This window comes from Lathamus discolor, chromosome 15 (genome assembly GCF_037157495.1).
Source record: "Lathamus discolor isolate bLatDis1 chromosome 15, bLatDis1.hap1, whole genome shotgun sequence".
NCBI lineage: Eukaryota > Metazoa > Chordata > Aves > Psittaciformes > Psittacidae > Lathamus > Lathamus discolor.
The window spans coordinates 10,382,789-10,400,381 of NC_088898.1; the positions used below are offsets into that span (position 1 = coordinate 10,382,789).

Here is a 17,593-nt window from a genome sequence, read left to right on the forward strand (position 1 = left end):
AGTTTGCTTCGCAGGGCAGCCTGGCGAGCTTTGGTCGTGTTGCAGGGAGGAGCAGGGACCCCAGTGGAGAAGATGGGTGGGTTTTGTGCTGGTGAGCACTCGGGAAGCAGGAGCTGCAGAAGGGGATGGTGGACTCATGGTGTGCCAGCAGCAGGCTCAGGTCCTGCCTCCAAACCTTCCCTCGAGGGGCGAAGCAGTGACTGAGGAGCTCCCATCAGAGGCTTTGGCTTTGCAAGGAAAATGCTCCCTGATCATGCTGCTGGGATTTATGGAAGTGGGTGCTGGGAGAGCTCGGACATTGCTGTTGGAGAGCAGTGAAGGGTTTTCCTGTGGCGCAGGGGTGAGACACAGCTCCCAGCCAGCCCCGTTCAGCATCATTCCCCTTCTGGAAGTGAAGCTTTGATGGGCATCGCTGGGCCCTGGGCTGGCAGCTGTGGGGCCAGGCTGCTTCCCTGACCCTCACACTGCCCAGGGTGAAGTGGAGAGAAGCTCATTCAAATGCACAGGGGCTCCTCATCCAAGTGGTCCACAGCAGCTCTCTGGGTGGCGCTGGCTCCAGCAGCCTCTGTGGCAGTGTCCTGCTGTCCCCATGGTGGTGTCCAGCCTATATCCTGCAATGTGCATTGAAAGTGGAGCTGGCAGAGGCAGGTCTATGATCCCAGTGGGAAGAGACACGCAGCAAACAGTTCCAGACCATTGCACTTCATGGATTTCACGTTGTCCATGGGGTGACTCAAGAGGCATCAGTGAGTCCCTCAGTGGGTCACAAGCTCTTATCTTGACACTTGGGCTGCTGCCTGCAGCAGAGCTGCTCTCCTCTGGGGAACAGGGTGTTTCCAGCCCTGCACAGAGCCTGTTCCCATCATTAGTGCAGCCCAGGCTGTTGAAATGAAGCAGAGCTTGTGCTGATACTGCTCCGAACGGGATGTGCAGCGTGCCCAGGCTGCGGCTCTGACCTCATGGTACAGATCACGTCATGAAAAGGGTGACGAAAGCTGCAGCCCAGCTACCAAGAGCAAAGCTGGTTCAGGGCATGGTGGTGAGAAGGAGAGAGCAGGCTCCAGGAGATGGGATGTCCTGCTTCAGAGCTGGGGTGACCCTGTCCTGTGCCAGCCTCATGTCCTCCTGTGCAGCTGATGTATGCCAGGAGCTGGCTTCTCTTGGCACTGGAGACACATCTCGCCAAAAGCGATCAAAAGCCAGGGCAAATCTTCAGGAATGCCTTCTTGTTGGGTACAGGGGAGGCCAGGCCTGCAGAAACCAGCCTGGTGGAGCAGCTGGGGCATGACACATCCCCTGGGATAGCTGGCAGCAAGAAGAGGAGCTGTGCCGGGCTTCTCCATGGTCCAGTGAGATGTGGATTGCAAAGCTGGTCACTGCATTGCCTCTAACACCATCTCCTTTCTGAAAGCCCTGGAAGTGCAAGTCTCTTGGTCTCTTGGTCAGGTCTCCGGAGCTCCACACTGGCGGGAGCTTGGGGAGTTCGCCCTCAGCCCGATGGAGCAGGGTGGGCTCTGCGCCACATCAACCACTTCCCATTGCCCTGGAATTTGGCTCACTCTCCTTGGAGAGGTGCTGACCCCAGCCACTGGCACTGGTGGAGGCTGGGCCAGACAGCACTGGGCAGAGCTGCCACCAGCCTTACCAAGGGCTTGGGGCTGGAAGCTGGGAATGAGCAAGGATGTAGGAACAGGAGCTGCTCTGGTCAGTGTTCCTGGGAGCAAAGCGTGCACAGAGGGATGAGACCCAGTGGTGCCCAGGATGGCTCCATGTGCACTGTGGGGCCTCCATAGGCCCAGCGAGGAATCAGGCTGCCTGTGCCATGGCAGGAGGGCAGAAGAGCCTGGACGTGGCCTCTGAATGAAACAAACCTTTAACCCAAAGGACAATCCCAAAGGAGAATCCATGACAGCACAGTGAATCCATGCAAACACCATGCGACGCAGCCTGCCCGGCGCATGGCCCTGCAGATGCAGCATACATCACTCCACATCACAGCCTGGTACTGTGGGGTGACAACAATAAATATTCATTAAAGGCTGTCTCCTCGCCAGCTCCTCTGCCCGTGGCTCTGCTTGCAGAAATGCGGTTGTAGCTGAATTCTGATCCTGGTTTTTCCTTCTTTATAGGTTCAGAAGACCGGAAATTCTGCATCCTTTACCTTGCAGAGGTGAGTGCTGCTGTTTTCCAATTGAACTTTCTAGTGGGAGCTGAACACGGACCAAAAACTCTGACCCTTTCTGCTTTGGCAGGAGCACTGGGCAGGCTGGTTTTTACTTCCTTTTTAATATGCCAGAGGTCTGGAAATGGCTGCAGCCACAATGTGTTAGTGAGAAGCTGCTAAGAGGAATCAGGCGGTTTGCTTTTCCCCTGCCCCTTTGCACAGCATCTCACTTTGTCTTACCCTGGGATTCTTTTGCCTGGGGGCACATTTCCTTGCCAACTGTTTTGTCTTTATCTTTTAGGCATCTTGCTTTTCTTGTCTTCAAGCACCCGGGTGTGAAGCCCTCAAATAAAATAAGGAAGCTCAGTCTAAAGGGCATGATATCTCAAAGTCATGTGTGGCTGGTACATGGCTAAATGCTCTAAACAGGTTTGGAATCACTCAGACATTGGCACAGTTACATTTGTGCTGTGAAGCAGCCAAGGAGACTGCAAAATTGGCTCATAGTGAATGGACCCATCTGATCGTTGGATGCTGGGGCTTTTTGTCCTTTTCAAGTGACTTTACTGTGTTCCTGCTTTCAAGGCTTTGTATTTCCAGAGGTGGAAACGTGGGTGTGGGGAAGATCCCCAGGGCACAGAGGAGGAAGGGCAGACTTTGCTCAGCAGCGCTGTGCAAGAACAAGCTATTGTGAAAGCTGGGTGAAAATGTCCAGAATGAAAGTTGTTCACCTTGAGTGGCTGGGACCTGGGCCAGGCCATGACTTGCTGTGTAACCATCTCTTATGTTTTCCTCCCGTTCCTTCCTTGTCTCCTCTGTTTCTTCCTGGGGCGGTCGGGCAGGAGCTGCCTCCTCAGGGGTTTGCTCAGTGCATGTCCCTATGGAACACCAGGAGTGTTGATGTCTCCATACCCTAATCCTGTGCTGTGACTCAGAAGGGCTGTGATGGGTGTTCCTCAGCGACATCCCAACAGTGGGATATTGGGCACCTGGCACTTTCTCATGCATTTGGAAAGATGCATTCAGAGCCTGACATATAATTCAGTGCTTTGGGCCCCTTAAGTAGAAGTGACTGAGAGATTGATGTTTCATGAGATCCTGAGAGGTGAAAACTTGTCTTTGTTAAGACTTAATGAAGTGCATAAGCTTTTGAGGGGCTTAAATGGCTCTAATTGCTCTGGTCATTGAGATCAGAGAATGGCTTTAAGATGAAAACAGGGAGACTGAGATGAGCTCTTAGGCAGAAGCTCTTCCCTGGGAGGGTGCTGAGGCGCTGGCACAGGGTGCCCAGAGAAGCTGTGGCTGCCCCATCCCTGGCAGTGCTCAAGGCCAGGTTGGACACAGGGGCTTGGAGCAAGCTGCTCCAGTGGAAGGGGTCCCTGCCCGTGGCAGGGGTTGGAGCTAGAGGAGCTTTAAGGTCCCTTGCAACACAGACCAGGCTGGGATCCTGTGATTCTCCATCAGTGACCTCTGTTGCAGTTGGAGTGTTGTAGTGGTATATAAAATGTGAAACATTTGCTTTCCTACATGCATGCTCTTCCAGAGGACAGATCTGAACTGGCTGCTGTCATGGGATTCTCCAGTTCCTCCTGGAGTTATTTTGGAGCAGGTTGCAGGTGGAGCAGGAGTTTCCTGACCTGCAGTGACCAGCAGGTTTGCTGCATGCCCATACCCTGGAGTGGCTGCTCGCACCCTGCGCTAGCCCAGGGCTTTCAGGTGACACTGGGGCATCCTCTTGCTCAAAGACAGCACCTTGCTGTGCAGGGCATCCCCTGTACCACTCCTTCCCTCCCAGACCCCACGGGGCTGCACTGAGGCTGCTGGTCTGCACTGAGGTCAGGCTGATGTGAGGAGGTGATTCTCCAGTGTTCTGGTTTGGCTGGCTCTTTGCTTCAAGGAAGGGAGAAGGTGGCTTCTGTGTGTGTACATAGCACAGATAGAAAGGCCGGTGTTCATGCTTCAGGGGCCAGTGGAGCAGTTCTAGCTGTGGGTCTCGTGAGACTCTCCAGCAATGGGTAATTCTGGCTCAAAGGGGAAGCTGAGGTGCAGGAGGGACATGCCTGCGAGTCAGCAGTGACCAGGGCAGGACGGTGCCCTCCTGACTTCCCCATGGCTGCTCTTCTGGGAACAGTGACCTGCAGTGCTGCAAGGACGGGGCTGGTGAAGTATGAGAGCAGAAACCTCACACTCGTGCTGTGTGTAGGTTGTGTGGTTCAATGAACTGTCCTCAGGCAAACGGAGGCTTCTTAACTGATGGGATGCTGCTGTGGGAGCCAGCCTGCGAGCATCTGAGCATCCTTTTCCTGCAGGGAAGCTGAAAAGAGAATCACCATCAGGTCATCTCTTTTTTAATTTGTATTCAGTTTTCAGGAGCAAAGCTTTAGTTACAGGGTTGTTTGTGTGGGGTGTCACCAGGAGGTTTTAAGTCTTGGTGGGAGGGAGAACATGGTCCCCCTCAAAGGCATTGCTGCAGGCTGGCTGCACACAGGGGGGTTGCAGAGGCTGGTGGGAGCATCAGTTTGTGGTGTTCAGGTTATTTTTGCAGTGGGGTGAGGTCAAGTCATGGGCTGCTGTCAAATGAAAGCTGGGATTTGAGTCCAGTGAAGCATCACTCGCTGCTGGTAGATGTGGCTGTCCCACCGCCACTCCTGCCACTGCTTGTGGCAACTGGAAAGCTTTGTGTAAGGATACAGGAGGGGATGATGCTTGTGTGGATACAGCTTTTTTGGTCCCATGGCACCCTGAGTGTCTCTCACCCTCCTCATCTGCTCTTTACAGAGGCTCTTTCCAGCCACTGCTCCATCCCTGGGCTTGCCAGCAGCGCTTTACCCTGCCAGGAGCCTTTCCCTGGCTCAGCTCTGCCGGCTGGCCCTCTCCAGGGTGGATGTGATGGGTCTGGGGGGTTTGGTGCTCATCACTGAGCTCTTCTGTCACTGTGATCTGGGCAGACACATCTGTTGCGCTGCCGTGACAGGGCCTGGAGGTTGCTGGACACGCTCATGCTGCTGTTTCTAACCCACAAATCATCTGCAATGAGCTGTAATGTGTTTAGTGCTGCTGAGAGTCAAAAGGGAGCCCATGGGGCTGGGCTGATTTCGTGTTTGCTGCAGGAAGAGCTCTTTGCTGAGGCCTCGAGCTGTTCCCTCCTGCTCCTTCTCATCTGGAAGGTTTGTGATAAAGTTCTGACCCATAACGCTGTGGTTTTGCATTCAGATCTGGCATGACCCAAAAGAGAAGTACGTTTCAATGCCTGTGAGATGCTTCATTGATTTTAAACATGAAAATTCCAGCTCTCAGGGGAAACTGGAGTGCCATAAACCAGCCACTGCTGCTCATCCTGCCTAATCACGTGTCAGTAAATCACTCTACAAAGCCTAGGTCCTGTGCATCCTGTTACAGTGATCTTTACAGCCCGATGTGGGTTACAGCAGAGGGGGATTTGTTTTACAGCTCCCCAGGGTGTGAGTTGCAGTGCTCAGAGGTCCTGAGTGCAGATGGCCCCGATCCTGATGGGCCTTCTGGAAGGGCTAAATATAGGCTGGTCTTGGAACGAATGCAGAAAGAAAGGAAGGTTCTCCCCTGAGCTGTCTGCTCTTGCGGCTTTTGCTCCTTGTGTGGTGATGGGGTAGCTGCGATAGTCCGGCACATAAGCAAGCCAGGGTTTGGGAGGGGAAGTGGTACCTTCTGATCTGAGGAATGCTGTGTATACCTGGAAGCTTGTCTAATTTTTCTACTTGCCAATTGGTACTTGAAGAAATACTCTCAGTGCATGTAAACCTGGTCCAGCGTGTGTTTCATTTTAGTGTGTTAAATCTAAATGAAACAGCTCAAAGTTGAACAGATTCTGCCTGTGGAAGCTCTGGGCTGGTTTACTGCGGACCCATGTGTCTGCATCCTATAGAATTTGGAGGGTGTGAGTTGGGCTCCATTTCCCCCCTGCCCAAATTCCATTCTCTGCAGGACATGAACACCTCCTGTCATGACATATGTAAAACCTGTCAGAGAAAGCATCAACTGTGATGGGAATCAGTAGCCCCACAGGGAGCCAGTGCAGAGATGTGAATGTGATCCAGGGCTGCCTTCACACCCTTCCCTGCTCCGGAAATATCCCACTGATAGGAAACTGCAGATCAGTGTTTTATTGCATTGTTGGAAGGTTTTGATTCAAACCCAACGTATTCAGGCTGAATTGACTTAAAATCAAACAGCTCAGTAAGTTTTTCATCTGAAAAGCACAAGCAAATGGATCTTTTCCTCTGGAAGTTTTCATCTGCAGACACAGAGTTCCTCTTGGGAAGCTGCTTCAACAGAAAATCTTTCCAGTAGCAACTTCTTGGCTGCTGTGATGAGCACACTTACATAGCCGAGCCCAGTGATGCTGTGAATCCGTGGCTGATCTTGTTTTGCCTTGGAGATGCACATCCCAACTCTGCATGGGAGATCCTCTAGATAAGTGTTGGGGAAATCTTGGAATCACAGTCTGGTTTGTGTCAGAAGGAACCTTAAACTCTGGTCTGTAACCCCAGTGTCATCTTCCGTGAGGATTGCTCTGCCAGGGAGGGCTTAGGAAACCTGACTCTTGCTTAACTGCAGTCAGCATTGGCATGGTAGGAAACAGCGAATCATGCTTGCTAAATTGTGCATCTGACTTGAACTGTGGGGAAGCAGTGGATGATAAGAGCAGTTCAGTGATAGAGCATTGAGGGTTGGTTAAGTTGGTGTAAGCTGATGATGTGTTTTCATGTGATCACAGGGAGAACAGGACTGTACACACAGGTCTGTGAGGGTCAGAAGGGACTGAGAAAGGCTCATGGGGGAAGGATGATCAGCAGCCATGAGCTCCTGATGATGGCATCAGTAATGATGACTTTGGGATTCAGTCAACTTTCCAGTTCCTCTGTTCTCTAACCCCAAAGTGATAGCCCAAAGACCTGCATTTTGTGTTGAATTTGCTTTTGACCAAAATGTGATGGTTTTGGCAAAGGCCAAAGCAAAGGAAGTTGTTCCTCTTTTCCCGTTTCCCAGCATTAAGGAGGATCTGGTGCCCTGGGTTGGGCTCTGCTCGTGTGGTTTCCACCCCATCCCAGTTAGTTGTCTTCTTGGTGAGGCCTGAGCAGCCTGCGAGGTGACTTGATCCTTCCTTTTCAAATGCTCCCTCTATACTTTTAGTGCTTAAATGCAAGAAAATACCCACAAAAAGCCATGACAGCAAGGTCAGGTTAGAGCCATGAGCTCAGGAAACCTCGAGGCTGTGAATGAGACATGGAGCTGTGCCCAGCACTGACCCCAGAGCAGCCCTGGCCAAAGGGGACTGTGAGCCCTCACGCACCTCCCTGCAGGAAGGGTTTAACCATAGCCCCTTGACAAGATGAGCAGTGATTTAGCAGTCCCTCAGCCTCATTGGAACAGAAAACCCTGAATTTGGTGCTGTGACAGTCACCCAGATGCCAGGGTGGAATTATAGCTGGGATTTACATTCCTGATGAGAGAAAGTCGAGTGTTGGCTGGCATTGGGTGCTGTGAGCGGGATGGAAGAAAGTAAAAGAGATGGGTGCTTGTCTGTGGAGTGAACTGTGAGCTCTGCTGAAATTGCATCTCAATTCCCCTTAATTCATAGTAGGAAAAGAGATGATGCTTGTCAGATTTGGGGGCTGTTATTTGTCAGATGGGCTTGTACTGCAGTGAGGTGACATCCTCTGGCTGGGGTGGAGCGGGCACTGCAGGCAGGGCTGGAAGTGCTGGGAGAGCAGGAAACATTTGTGTCCCAGCTGGAGAAACAGCTAAGCAGGGGCACTCTGCTTCCCTGGTTTGGGAATCTTTAAACACTTCAACCCAAATCTGAGTTTTGAGATGAGCATAAAATGGGCTTTTTGGAGCAGAAGTTCCTAATTTTTTTCCCCAGCCTTAACTCTGGTCACATTTCCGAGAGTTGATATGGTGCAGTTTCAGTATTGGAGAGATGCTTAAAAGCCCCAGGCACCTGTGGGTGGTTTTAGGGTGGAACTGCTGCTCCCTGGGGCTGGCTGCATGGGCTGGAGCTCTTTGCTGCTGAGATGAGGGAAGAGGGATGGATGTCTCTGGGACTCTGTTTGCAGTGGGGAAGCTTGGTGTTATTGTCGCTGGGACTGCTCAGCCCTGAGCCCTCTTGCCTGAGAGTTTGCAGAATGGGAGGGCCATGGACCTGCTCTCTGTTTGCCAGTGGTGTTTGCACTGGGAGCTCCATGCCTGCATAGTCTCAAGGCTGGAGTTTCCTGTGAAGGCTGTTATCTGATGATAACAAAGTGCTGGTCTGTTAAGTCCATGCCCTGTGTCCTTGCTGGCTGCTCCAAAGTGGGTGGACAAGGTCCTTCAGGCTGGCTTTTCCTCCTGGAGGATGAGCATCCTCCAAGCTGTGCCATGATGCCATGTTCCCATGGCATCACTCCTTCATTTACTCTCTCCTTAGCAGCAGCAGCATCTGAGCGCAACAGGGTCTGACCAGCCTGGGGTGAGCTGGAGACACTGGTTGGCTCTGCACCATGAAGCAGCAGGTCCACTTTGCCATCTTAGTGCCTCTCAAGGCACCCATGTGTGTCTGTAGGACAATCAAAACCCATTTCCTAAGAGCTAGCCCTTGGTGTCACAAGGAAGGATGGGCACATCTATCCTTTGCCTTCATCTATAGAGCCTCCCTGTCTTGAAAACAAGACACACAGCAATGAGCCACACATCTCTGGAGAGATTGCTGTGCCCTGCAAAGCAGCAGTTCCGTGCACATTGTCTGCTGAAGCACCAAGGAGATCCTGACACCTTTCGGTCATCCCAGCTTTCAATAGGACCCCTGTTTTTATTGCCAGTGTTTGTTCTCTGGGTACCACCAGTGTGCCCAGCAGTCCAAAACCCACAGGAAGAGACATGGTCCCCTTCACAGCTCAGCACAGGAGCCAACTAAGCTTTCTCATCAGGCCTGGCACTGGGTTATGAAATACCAGGCATCTGCTGCCCGTGTTTTGTGCACAGGATATTCCCAGGGCTGCAGTTTTGCCGGTGGAAGGTTTGCTCTGAGATTTAAAGCTATTGTAGTCTGGAGCCCGTTTCCGAGGTACTTCCCCTCTGGGATCTCTGTGGGGTTTGGCTGAGGACCAATGCTCTGAGTGCTCGAGGCCGGGGGCTGGGCAGAGAGGAGCTGGGCTGGGAGCCCTGACCCTGAACCCTAAACCCCGCAGAGGAGAGGAGCCTGGGGAAAGGAGAGGTGCATCCTCCCGGTCTGTGGGGTTGGAACACACACCCAAGGACCTGACCACCCCTGGGAGCGTGTCCACTGGCACACTGAGGGAGGGGGTGATGGGATAAAACCAGCCCCTGGCCAGGCTGGTCCCTGAGAGGTGTCAGGCTGAGTCTGCCGCATTGCTGTTGTTTTATCTTAGTGTAGTGTCATGTGCAGCCACACTTGTGTACCTAACGCTGTTGTGCTGGGTCCTGTCAAAGGAGCACATCTGCAGCGTGGGGTCTTGGTGTGAAGGGTCTGGGCGCCCCTCCTGTGATGTGCTGCTGTTCTCTGGCTGCTCCTCAGCTGCTCTATGGGCTACAGAGCCAACAGCCCCTCTTTGGTTGGTGGCTGCTGGGGTAGCCAGGAACTCTGCTTGGCCAGACCCCTTGCCTCTTCTTTCCCTGGCTGCAGGGGGGCCGAGTCTCATCTGGGGGAGCATCCACAGGGGTGAGCTTTTCCCATGGAGCAGAAGGAACCTTTTCCTGGCTGCAGCAGGGCCCATTTGGGGCTTGTGTTGGCTCATCTGGGTCCTCTGTGATACACACCCGTGTTTTCCTCCTGCTCCCCCAGGGGCGGCACTGGCGCGGGGTCTTGGCGCGGGATCTGGTGCTGCCATGGGCTCCCTGCGCTCCCATGTGTTTAGGCACACACCACCTGCAATAACATGTTTGTCCCAAAGGCTGGGTGAAGGCAGGCAGAAAGCAACTGGCAGCCACTTCACTTGCTGGCTTTATCTGGTCGCAAACACCCCCTTCACGCCATCTGCATCCTCCTTTCCCAGCACGGGGAGATTAAACCCTGTTTTCTCTGTGTAAATATTGGCAGGCACAGCAGCAGCCTCCCTGAATGAAAACAATAGCGGGGAGGCCAGTTCCCAGAGTCCTGTCAGCCCAATTCCCTGCTCCAGCCTCCCCTGTGCACAGGAGCACTGAGCTGGGCAGCTCGGTCCACGGCCAGGGGCTGGGCTCCAGGGACATGTGCCACCTGTAGAGCTTTGTCCCATGTCCTCATCAGTCCTTCATGTGTCTGCCGTCTCTCTGGCTGCATCCCAAAGGACTTTGCAGGAGCCTGTGCTTTAGAGGCAGCTGAAGGTGCTCAGCTCATGTGGGTTGGGCTGCCTCTCTTGCCAGCACAGGTGAATATTACTGGGGAAAGCAGGTTGATGGAAGAGGGAGAAACAGAGCTCTTCCCTTGGGAGTCTTAGAATCATGGAGTATAGTTTGTGTTGGAAGGGACCTTAAAGCTCCTCCAGCCCCAAGCCCTGCCATGGGCAGGGACACCTTCCACTAGAGCAGCTTGCTCCAACCTGGCCTTGAGCACTGCCAGGGATGGGGCAGCCACAGCTTCTCTGGGCACCCTGTGCCAGCGCCTCAGCACCCTCACAGGGAAGAGCTTCTGCCTAAGAGCTCAGCTCAGTCTCCCCTCGGGCAGGTTCAAGCCATTCCCCTTGGCCTGTCCCTACAGGCCCTTGTCCCAAGCCCCTCTCCAGGTTCCCTGCAGCCCCTTCAGGCACTGGAGCTGCTCTCAGGTCTCCCCTTCAGGAGCCTTCTCCAGGCTGCCCCAGCCCAGCTCTCTCAGCCTGGCTCCAGAGCAGAGCTGCTCCAGCCCTCGCAGCAGCTCCATGGACCAGAGGAAAATCTCCTCTCCTGGCTTTAATATTCCCAGGCAGCTGGGGCTGGGAAGCATATGTGGCTCACTGAGGCTGAGCAGGAGGGAGAGGGGCACTTTGCTCTCAGCAGCCAGTGCGGGCTGAGCATCGCTTTATGCTAAATTCAATCAAAGAGATGGGGACTGTAATTGAATCAGCGAGGGGCTGCAAAGCGGGGGTAGGTGAGTGTGTATCCATCATGAGGAGAGGGATGTGAGATGTCCTTGGAATTGCTTTAAGTTTCATGCTGGGGGAATTGTAGAAGCTCAGTAGGGATGAAGTGTGCAGTGGTTACAGCATCAGTGTGGGCACTGGACTCCTTGTAGCTGAAGTGATGTCTTTTAGGCTCTGCTGAGTCCTTGCTGTCATTCATTTCTGGTCCCAAGTACCCTAGGGTGGGAAAATGCCAGCCTGGACCTCCAGCCCATCAGATTGGTACCCATCCTCTCCTCCAAAGACAGGAATGATTGGGTGCCCCTCTAGGATGAGGGGATATCACAGTGGTGATCTACTGGTTTGGGACTGGGAGAGACTTACATCAGTAAAGAGAAAGAGCACTGTGAGGCTCTGGGGGATGCTCAGAGCACCTCTGCAACTCGGGATCTGCAGGGCAAGGGGGAGCCCCACCACCTTGTGTCCCTGAATCACAACCCCGTCTTCCATTTGATAGTGCTCAGCAAGCCTGAGCATGCATTTTCTGTGTTGAAGCCTGTTCCTGCTGTAGGAATAGATGTGGTGGTGTCAGACATCAGAAAGGTTAAATCTCTTTCCTGGAAGTCTCCTTGGAGAGGCAAAGGGCTGAGCTGGAGATCTCTTTTTCCAGAGGTGACGTGGGAGGTTGGTTTATTTCCCGCTTTAATAGGGATTTTGGATTAAAAGTGAATGAATTAGCATCCAATGAAAACAGTGGTTTAAATGGTGTGACTAAAGAGCATTTCCCCTTTGGTTGTGTTGTGTCTCCAGAGTCACAAAGCTGTGAGTTCCTTAGTTCTCTTTGGCCTTTCTGGGAAAAACAGGCTATGGGAGACCTGCCCTTCTGGAAGGAAATCCTAGGGGGAAATGAAAAGTGGTTTTCATGCCCTTTAGTGGGAGACTCTGGTTTTTTTCTCTGCCAAATCTGTCCTCAAATCCTGCCTTTTTTTTTCCTTTATTTTTTTCTTTTCATATTTGGCCTCAGAAGGGGATGATCCAACCAGGGGCATTTCTGGACCACTTTTAGAGTGAAACCTGAAAAATCCCAATGGGCAGCAAATGTTACTAATGCCTAATTTGGGATGAGCTCTTTAACAGCTTGGAGACATTTGCCAAGAGAACTTGGTCAGAAAGTTTCTTAAATGGGAGGGATTTGGCTTAAAGAAAAGGTGGTCGATGTCCCAGCAAGAAACCTGGAGAGGGGCTTTGGACAAGGGCCTGTAGGGACAGGCCAAGGGGAATGGCTTTAACCTGCCCGAGGGGAGACTGAGATGAGCTCTTAGGCAGAAGCTCTTCCCTGTGAGGGTGCTGAGGCGCTGGCACCGGGTGCCCAGAGAAGCTGTGGCTGCCCCATCCCTGGCAGTGCTCAAGGCCAGGTTGGACACAGGGGCTTGGAGCAAGCTGCTCCAGTGGAAGGGGCCCCTGCCTGTGGCAGGGGTTGGGGCTGGGTGAGCTTTAAGTTTCCTTCCAACACAAACCAGGCTGGGATTCTGTGATTCCCCAGAGTTCTGCCTCCCCCCGCCGCACCCAGCTCAGAGGCACTCGTGTCCATCAGCTCTCGCTGCGGCGCCTCGCTAATGTTTGCATTCAGCAAAGGACAATTTCCACCCTCTAAATTAGCTTTAATAGACGTGCTTCCACCGCGATGCACAGGCTGCAGAACTGCTGGTGCTCTGCCCGTGCCTCCCCGCTCTGCTCCGCACCGCAGCAGCCTCTCACCCCCTCTCCAGAGGAGATGGCACTGAAGTTGATTTCCCATCTATTTTCCTTTCTTGTTCCCAGAGCACAGGGCACTGGTGTGAGCTCTCCTGTTGTACTCACATTCATCTGCTACAGTGTGTTGGAAGCGAGTAGTTTGCAAACCAAGCCAGGGTCTGAGACACACAGCTAATGACCTTCTCTCTGCCTGTGTTTCCTTTACGTCAGAAGTCGGAGTGCTTATTAAGTTTGGAGGCTTACTCCCAGGAGCAGAAGAAGAGGATCTGCTGGTGTCTGGCTGAGAACATCACCAAGCAGCAACATCCGGCATCAGCTCCTACGGAGAACAAGGTAAGAGATCCATGCGGGAGCTTGAGAGCACTGCTTGGAGCATCACAGGGCTCTGTTCGTGGTAGGGGCTTTGCTCCAGGGTTGCTCCTACCAGGGGAGCTGCTCTGGAGGCTGGTTTTCTGCTAGGAGACAAGGGAGATTGTAGTCAGGCACTGCTGTGTCTGCAGCTTCCTGCCCTGGTTGGGAAGCGGTTACTGCATTTGCATCCACTGACCTGAGGAGAGGCAGGCTCCAGTGAGCAGGCAGCTTCTGCTACCTCCCAGCATCTGTATTTGGACAGCTGAGGCCATGCAACCCAGTCTATGGCCTTCCCCAAGAGCTTGGCTCTAGGGCACGGCTAAATGCAGAGGGAGAGGCTCAGGCCATGGTCTCTGGGTTCTGATTAAAAGCCAAGGGCATGGGAGTCGTGGTGCAGAGATTTGGCCCTTTGCACACTCAGATGGGATCAAGCGTTTCATCTGGACCCCACAGATAGCCTCAGAGCACAGAAAGGTCATTTGATGAGTGCTGCTTTTCATACCAGCAAGGCAGCACCAGCACTTTTCCCACACTGAAGACCTTCAGCCTGGCCCCAGAGCTCTGCCTCAGCAGCATTGGCAAGGGATGTGTGTGTGGAGGGGGTTTGAAGCACTGTAGTTAACACCTCTCCATCTGCCTGGCTTTGGGGCTGGTGCTGCCACCGCAGAGTTGTCTGAAACAGCAGCAATCTGCTGGAGTCATCCCGTCCCCTGGGGACTGGGTTTGGACCCTTGGTGGGTGGAAAAGAGAAACCCACGGGTGCTGAGTGTTTAAAGAGCTTTCAGTGGAGCAGATGGGGAGCTTGGGGGTAAAACCACCCAGATGCCTCCCCTTGGCTGCTGCGTGGTGGTGGAGCAGCTCCTGCCCCATGTTGCTGGGTGGATACAGCCTCCGTTCATGGTTCTGCCTGGCTCAAGGGCAGGGACTCGCTCTCAAAGCAGAAGCAGGAGCGGTGCCACCAGAGGCAATGATGTGGCTTTTGCTCCGCAGCTCCCAAACTGGGTCAGTGCAAACATCTCTGCAGGAGACAGCGCCTCCGGATTCCTTTTCCTGCACGTTTCAGATGTACTAAAATAGCAACATACAGAGCCTGAGAAAACAGCTACCAGCCATACCTCAGCAATGCAAATACCCCTGCAGCTAACTCAGTGAGGTGACAACACGTCTCTTGTTTTCCTGCCATGTGTCTGGCTGACACCACACAGTGCCCAGGCAGGGGGTCCCTGGCCAGCTCCATGGGGGATGCATGCGATGGAAATGCTGCTGGGGGCTTGGCTTGGCTCTGGTCTGGGCTGGGTGTGATCCGGGCTTGGGGGGTGCTCTGGGCTGATGCTGTGCAGGGACAAACTCAAATCCGAGCATCTCAAGTAGATCCCAAAAGGGGGGATCTTGGCAGCTCTCTGTCATGACACATCCTCGGGGACTTTGGGTTTTTGGATGCTGTTTGCCCTCCCTGCTCCAGACTTCATGGCAGAGGGTGGGAATTTGGCTTTCTGGTAGATGTACAAGCCCTGTGGCTCAGAGCAAAGGTCTGAGAGCGTCTGCTGCCCACGTTCTGGAGGGAGCCAGGCTACTGCACGGGTGAACAAATACTCGACACAAACCTTTCTAAGGCTTTTCAGTGCCTTAGTAGCCAAGAGGGTGATCCCTGGGTGCAGTGGAGAGCCAGAGTGGGCCCTCCAAGGTTCTGATAAGGGGGTTTTGTCTTGGATTGCCGAAGCTGATGGAAATCCCACTGGGGCCTGGAGGGAGAAAAGGAGCAAGAGAGGCTTAACCAGGTGCTTAATGGAGTTCATATCCCCATTTCCCATCCCAGCAAGGTGTAAGCTGCTCAGGATGCAGTTTGAAAGCAAACCTGATCCTGAAATAGTGTGGGGAAGAAAGAGAGCCCTGTGAGAGGCTGCAGCGCCTGAGGAACAGGCGAGGTACTCAGTGGGGTGCTGGGGCCAGGGCAGGATGGGTGCCTGTGCTGGGGACAGGCTGTAGGCAGAAGGCCAGCACGGGTGAGCTGCAGCTGGAGCTGCTGTGACCAGGCTGCTCCACAGCTGGCTTGCCGAGGCACAGTCACCAGGGATTCCAGTGTGCAGGAGCTGGGATAGTCAGTCACATTTTGCAAGGGAGAAGTGATCCATTAGCATTGCTTGTTGCTTACAAGTCATTCGATGCCAGGGCTATTTAGGGAAACAGAACAGTGTCTGTGTCCTGTGAACAGGCAAATTAAGCTGGAAGTATCAGCCTCAGCACGGCTGATTTCTGCTCCAAGCAGGAATCTCATTTGCAAAGCCCTCAAAACTGCTCCAGCTTGGCCAGAGGCAGCTCATGGGTCTGGGGCTCTGCCATGCGATGGGAGCAATGGGCTGGTGCAGCCTCAGTGCCAGGCAGAGATGTGCCATGTGCCAGCTGAGTGCTGGAGAAAGGGACTTTGTCTGGGCAGAGAGAGCTCCTCAGCAGTGAGAGAGCTGGGAGCATCTCTCCTTCAACACGTTAACCCTGCTGTTAGTGCTGTCCATCAACCACAGAATCCCAGCCTGGTTTGTGCTGGAAGGGACCTTAAAGCTCATCCAGTTCCAACCCCTGCCACGGGCAGGGACCCCTTCCACTGGAGCAGCTTGCTCCAAGCCCCTGTGTCCAACCTGGCCTTGAGCACTGCCAGGGATGGGGCAGCCACAGCTTCTCTGGGCACCCTGTGCCAGCGCCTCAGCACCCTCACAGGGAAGAGCTTCTTCCCTTCCTGAGCAGACAGTTGTACTGCGGCAGAGCATCCCCAGCAGGATGGGTACATCTGGAAAGGAGGGGCTGAACTGGTTGAACTGATGGAGGAAAAGTTGCATGGTGCCAACTTCTTGGGGCTGAGGGAAATCAGAAGGATTTTGGGCTTGGGATGGTACCTCTTGTTTTAAAAGGCCCCCTGAGCTGTGCCTGGGTAGGGCACCAGTAAGGGAAGGTCCTTCTGGCTCAGGGTCATGGCTCTGCAGAGCTGTCACTGCCTCTGGGAATGTCTCCTGGAGGATGGTGTCAAGCCTGGAGGATGCAGCCTGCGTGGAGCCCGCGCTGCTCCTGCTTTCAGAGCAGGTGGGTTTAGAGCAAAGCTGCTGGTTTCTGGGAGACACAAGCATACGGTGCCTGTAGCATCCACTTCTGGAGACATAGGAAGAGAAAGCCATGAGGGTTACAGCTGTGATGTATCCCATGCTCCCAATGGGCTTTTCCTGCCAGAGTCAGTGCAGGAGGAGCTCCAGGGATAACCGTGGCTGTTGGTGTGGTCCATGGTGGAGACATGGGCTCCGGTGGCTTCTCTGCTGCCACTGTAAGACTTGGCTGAACTCACGGCATGCTGCACCCATCCTGCCAGCTGCCGCAGGTCACAGGACTTGTCCTGTGGGGCTTTTCTCCCTCTGCAGAGCCTTCCCCGCTCTCATCCTGCGGTCCGGGTCTCACTGGAGGCAGCTCCCTGCCTCTTGGCTGTGCTGAGCAAGGAGCTGTTAAATCCATCTCCAGGGTGACCCAGCTTGGTGACAAAAGTCCCCAGGCAGGGAAGTGTGGAGCCGGAGGCTGGGCAGGGCTGCTGAGGAACCACAGCAGTGGCAATGTGATTATAATTATGACTTAACTGAGTTAGTGAGGCTGCCTCCTTGGGCCCAATCATGTCCATCTGTACAGAGCACGGGGCTTTCAATAACCCTGCATCTCTGCACTGGTCCTGTTCCTGGCCCAGCCCCATGAGGAATCGCATTAGCACGATTGCAGAGATGGCGAACAGCAGAGCAGGGGCAAGGACAGGGTGCCAAGAGCTGGAGCTGCTCCAGCTGCTTGGGCTGCCAGGGCGAAGATTAGTGGCACAGCACCCTGCTTATAACCAACCTGCCACGAGCTCTGATTCTCACTGCTTGTTTCTTTGTGTCTTCCACACTCAGAACGGCTGATTACTCTTCCTTCTGCCTCCGTGACCTGAGATTACCTCCGAGATGCTGCCTGGCTGTAGCTGAAAGATGTAGATTATCCTTAAACTAACTAATTCCGGACACTCGGTGGTGCGGACTCTGGGCCGTGGCAGTCCAGGATGGGTGCTCCCCTTGTCTCCCGAGGGAGCTGGTGGATCCTCAGCACTTTCCAAAGCCTGGTGGCCAGTGTCTCTCCCATGGCTGCTGATGGTGCGAGCAGGCGTGGACCGATCCTGCGCTCGGCCCTTCCTGGCAGCGCTGGCTCCGGTGCTGGGAATGAGCCGCCGGTGGGTGCATGGCCGGGAGGGACCGCCCGGCCCCTTCCTGGCTTT

At 53.9% G+C, this 17,593-nt stretch overlaps 1 protein-coding gene across 8 annotated transcripts in view; it reads left to right on the forward strand.

Moving 5' to 3' along the window:
- The window catches only part of RGS3 (regulator of G protein signaling 3), a 76,128-nt gene that overhangs the window by 40,023 nt on the left and 18,512 nt on the right, over positions 1–17,593 (forward strand). For 7 of the 8 annotated variants that reach the window (XM_065695930.1, XM_065695933.1, XM_065695931.1 and 4 more), the window contains 2 exons: positions 2,130–2,170; positions 13,180–13,302. In XM_065695930.1, coding sequence (XP_065552002.1) covers positions 2,130–2,170; positions 13,180–13,302 — 164 coding nt within the window. Of the gene's footprint in view, positions 1–2,129; positions 2,171–4,177; positions 4,501–13,179; positions 13,303–17,593 lie in introns of those variants that run through there. The other variant, XM_065695936.1, reaches the window with a different exon arrangement.